This window comes from Apaloderma vittatum, unplaced genomic scaffold (genome assembly GCF_000703405.1).
Source record: "Apaloderma vittatum isolate BGI_N311 unplaced genomic scaffold, ASM70340v1 scaffold21505, whole genome shotgun sequence".
Lineage (NCBI taxonomy): Eukaryota > Metazoa > Chordata > Aves > Trogoniformes > Trogonidae > Apaloderma > Apaloderma vittatum.
The window spans coordinates 1-4,501 of NW_009719081.1; the positions used below are offsets into that span (position 1 = coordinate 1).

Genomic DNA, 4,501 nt, shown 5'->3' on the forward strand with positions numbered 1-4,501 from the left:
GTACCTCTTTTCTCCAAAAATCCATCCCGCTTTTGCCGGAGAGACGGTTGTTTTGGTGACTGGGAATGGGGAAGAAGCGGGGAGAGTAGGAGGGAAAGCTGAAAAGACATGTTGGTGGAAGGGCAATTTGCATGAAAAATAAGGACGGATGATTAGGGACCCAGGCAGGGAATTTTGTTGATTGCCCCAGAATTAAAAGACAGCGTCCTGCAAATCAGTGGCGAAACCAGGTGAATTGTTTTCTGTCGTTTTCTTTGTAAAGCCGGTATTTGATATTTTGTTTCAAAAGTGGCAGTGATAATGAAAACATATTTTTTGCTGCCTCTGCCTCCACCAGGAGCCAAATGTTTTGCAGTGAACACAGTGCCAGCCATATTTCATACGTTGGTATATAATTCTTGTTAATTAGCGATAATTTACGTTAAGAGCATAGAAAATGTTGAGGTTACAGGTTTTATATCTGTACATTTGATCATCTTGTTATTTTCAAGAACTTTGCCTCCTATAAAATTAATTAGGTGAAATGTGGAGGTGTAATCAGCAACCTCTGAATTACCACTTCATTTCCTGGTTTTGACTGTAAATCAGCCCCAGTTGGTACAGACTTCAGCAAAGTCTATTTTTGTTTAGTGCTACTTTTAACTGTCTGGTGTCGAAGCAGCGGGTTACCTTCCCCTGCTAAATAATACTGACGGCGTCAGAAAGAAATCGGGCCGCGGGAAAACATTATAATTGAGCGATGATTATGCAGAGCTCCTCGCTAAGCCAGTTGTAAGGGGAATAGGGGTTATTTTGTGTCTTTCGCCGAGGAGAGTCGGTGAGGTAGAAGTTAGATTTGCAAAATACCTTTGTCTGCGGCGTGCAGCGAGCTACTGGTGGAATTAGTCCTGCAATAATTTACTCCCCTCGGTCCGAACGCGAGGAACGGCTAGGGAGAAAAAGCGCTGTGCCCAGCGATCCCGCAGAAACACCCTGCTCCTCTCCCGGCTTCTCCCGAGGAGCGTGGAACGCACGTTGCGCGCCTTGTCTTGTCCGCCTCTGAGTTTAGAAGAAAACCCCAGCGATTAAGACATTGTTTTTATTAATACGAATGTAACCTTCATATTCCTGTGGTTGACCTTACGTTAAATTAGAAGTAGTACTAGAGGCAAGAGATGATGGGGCTGGATCCCCGTGTCCTAGTTGGAGCTGAGGTACGGCGAGGTAGTGTGCTCTTTCAGTATTATTTTACGCAGCACAACTGGGAGCTACTCCAGATCTTCCTCCTCAATATTCAGCCTAGGCAGGGTTGAAATAAATTTAACCTGAGTTCACTGGATTTTTTACACTTTATCAAAATCAGTTCCAATATCGTGCAGTCAAATTAAAATCTATTTTTTGATTCTCTGTGGCTTTAAGTTCATTAAATGTGAAATTGGCAGGCAGCTAAAGAAGGTCAGGCTGATTAACTGTTTAGGAGTTGTATTCTGTCTCACTTGTGTTACCTGGCAGTGCGTTGAGGTGAGTTGTATTTGTAGTACCCTCTCCTCCTGCTCGCTGCTCTTAGCGTGTGTGTTGCATTGCGCAGACAGAGAAATACCAACACGCTGCTGCTATTTATTCCCCCCCCCCACCTCCTGTGAAAAGCAATAGTGATGGAGACTGCACGCAGATTGCCAAGGTATTTCTCTGCAAACTTAGCAAAAAAAAAAAAAGCCAACAGAAAAGAGAGCCGCGTCTGCCTCGTTAGAGCATCCACTGACGGTTCTGTGAGCAGAAATAGCCTCATAATGAAGCTTTTTGGAGCTCATTCAGAAAATTTGTCAACTTTGACAACATTAGGCAAGGTATTTTCAGTTTAAAGAAGGCACTTCTCGCTGTTGGGAGGAAATGTGGCAGTTGCTTGGCCATGCTGATTTTTAGATGCTGAGGGCCACCAGTGCTAACACGTTTGAGATAATTTAGGCATTCCTTTTATTTCAGGATAAAAAAGGAGAAAGGACCAATTGCCTTGTTCCCTTAAGTACTAAAAAATATCCCATCTAACTAATGTCTCTGTGTGGACTCGGCAAGTGAATTTGATGTTTCTTTGAATCCTGAAGAGCAGCTGAAAAGTCAGAGGTGCCTCCCCCGACCCCGCAGGCGTTTCCTGCTGCTCCTGCTTTTATCATTTCGTTTTCTGCCATTTATTTATTTATTTGTTCGTTGGTTCCCCTCGTCCCTTCCCTCCACTGCCCACAAATAACTCTCCAGCTTTCGAATTTTTAAATTTGGAAGCATCAAACGGGCTGCTAAGGGCTAGTGACACCAAGACATACGTCTACGTATGCACGTGTGTTACGAGGGCTGTATGTGGCCTGGTGTGCGCGGCCGTGCGGTCTGACTCTCCTCCCTCTCTTTTCTTTTACACACACACACGCTACCTACAAGGACTGCATAAGGAATATACAATACCTGTGTGTCAAAACACCTTTTGTCTGCGTCTGCACCCGCGTAGTTCAGGCTTCTGGGTTTTAGAAAGTAGGTCTGGCTGGTGGAAAATACACACCCGTGTGTGAGAGAGAGTGTGTGCAGTGCTCTTATCCTTGAATTCATATACATAAATAATAGATCTAGCAATAAAACACTGTATTCGCTTCTCTCCGTAGTACCCCAAGAGTTTTGTAGCGTATTCCTTCAGTCTGTTCATTTAATTTTAGCACCGAATCGTTCAGTCGAGTCAGAAATTTGTCCCCGTGTAGGAACACAGAGACAGTTGCAGTGTTCACTCTCTGAGTTCTGCGTGTTACAGCTGCTTGTGCAAAACCTCTTCCCTGTAACTGATGAATTCATCTCCTTGTTGCTGTGCTAATAGCTGTGTTGCATGGGTTTAGTTTGGGGGGGGGGAGTTGGCAGATGCTTCAAGCAGGGTGTAATATTCATGAAGAGGGGGGCTCGGCGTGTTCCTCCCCTCCTCTCGTACCGGATGCCTTTCCCGAGAGCTCTAATGATTCTCCTTTTGTTTCTCAAACTGCAGCCGAACCTCTTGAAGCCATTCTCACTGATGACGAACCTGAACATGGCACATTGGGAGCTCCGGAAGGGGACCACGACCTTCTCACTTGTGGCCAGTGTCAGATGAACTTCCCGTTGGGGGACATTCTTATTTTTATTGAGCACAAACGGAAACAATGCAATGGCAGTCTCTGCTTAGAGAAGGCTGTGGATAAGCCACCTTCACCCTCACCAAGTGAGCTGAAAAAAGCATCCAATCCCGTGGAGGTTGGCATCCAGGTTACGCCAGAGGATGACGATTGTTTATCAACGTCATCTAGAGGAATTTGCCCTAAACAGGAACATATAGCAGGTAAATTAAACCAAGGAGAAGTGTTCGTGAGTTTTATTTTCCGTTGCAGTCACAATGTAGCGCGTTCGCAGTTGTAAACTGCCGGGTCTGTCTGTCTGTCCTGCTCACCGCGATGGCCGACGTGTTAAATGCCCTGCCTTCGGTTAGTGGTGAGCACAGCACCGCTTGTTTCCCAGTGCCTGCGCAGAGGCAGGATCAACAGGCACGTGCCGTGCCAGCCGGTGTTTCTAACGGTATTGTTTGAGGCCGCTCTTGTGATGTGCCTGTATTGTAGTCACCGTCTCCCGGTGCCTCGCCTGCCGTAGTGCTGTGGGAGGAGGTTTCAGAGCCTGCCGCATGCGAGGAAGCAAGGAGCTTTTGAGTCTTTGGCAAAGTCAGGGGTGAAAGAGTTAACTGAGCGTCAGCCAGCCTTGGTTCCATATTGGCTGTCAGCGTATGGACTGTAATTAAACACAGCCCCATGGCAAAGTGACACCACCGACCTTGACTTTAAGATGCCATTTTCGACTGGCCAGGCCAGAGTAGAGAGGGCAGTTGCTGAAGCGCACAGACATGCTTATTCGAAAAGTTTAAGGGCATGTTGGAAATTTCAAAAGGTTGGTTTGACAGGAAAGGCCGCTCTCTGCAGCCTGCCTCCTCAGCCAAATGATAAATGCTTCGCTGTGCTCTCTCTTGTCTCTGATGTGGTTTTGACAGATGTATCTTGATTTTGTTTGCGGTTTACACAACCACATGTCAGCCGTACAAATGTCCAAGGCAGAGTTCTGTTTTGTGCAACAAACAATATGAAATGTATTTTTTTTAAAGGGTAGATAATTTCATTTCTTAGCCTTTTTTTTTTTTTTTAAATCGGAAAGCTATTCACTGTGTAGATACTTTCACTGGTGAGGTTAAAAAAATCGGAGTGTACTATGTGAAAGAAAATCCCGGAGCCCTGGGAGTGAAACAAGGCACGCTCTGCTTTCAAAATCCCGCTAGTAAACAAAAGTAACTACCCATTTGCAGTGAGCGTGGCGAATCGCTTCAAACCACACCAATACTACCGATCGAAAAAGGCGAGACCGCGGCGTATCAATGCCAACAAATGCCTGAACCGGTTTCAAAATCCCCCCCTGCCCCATCCAGCAACGTTTGGGCTGTGGCACTGCCAGTACCTCTCTTCGAGGAGCTCGCGGG

General features: G+C 46.0%; 1 protein-coding gene across 1 annotated transcript; it reads left to right on the top strand.

Annotated features, from left to right (window-relative positions):
• Positions 1–2,995: 2,995 nt before the first annotated feature.
• LOC104274780 (B-cell lymphoma/leukemia 11A-like) lies at positions 2,996–3,325 on the top strand (the record flags this gene model as incomplete). Its single annotated transcript, XM_009870511.1, has 1 exon — positions 2,996–3,325. A coding segment is annotated over one exon (330 nt), but the record flags the coding sequence as incomplete, so codon positions are not given.
• Positions 3,326–4,501: the final 1,176 nt, after the last annotated feature.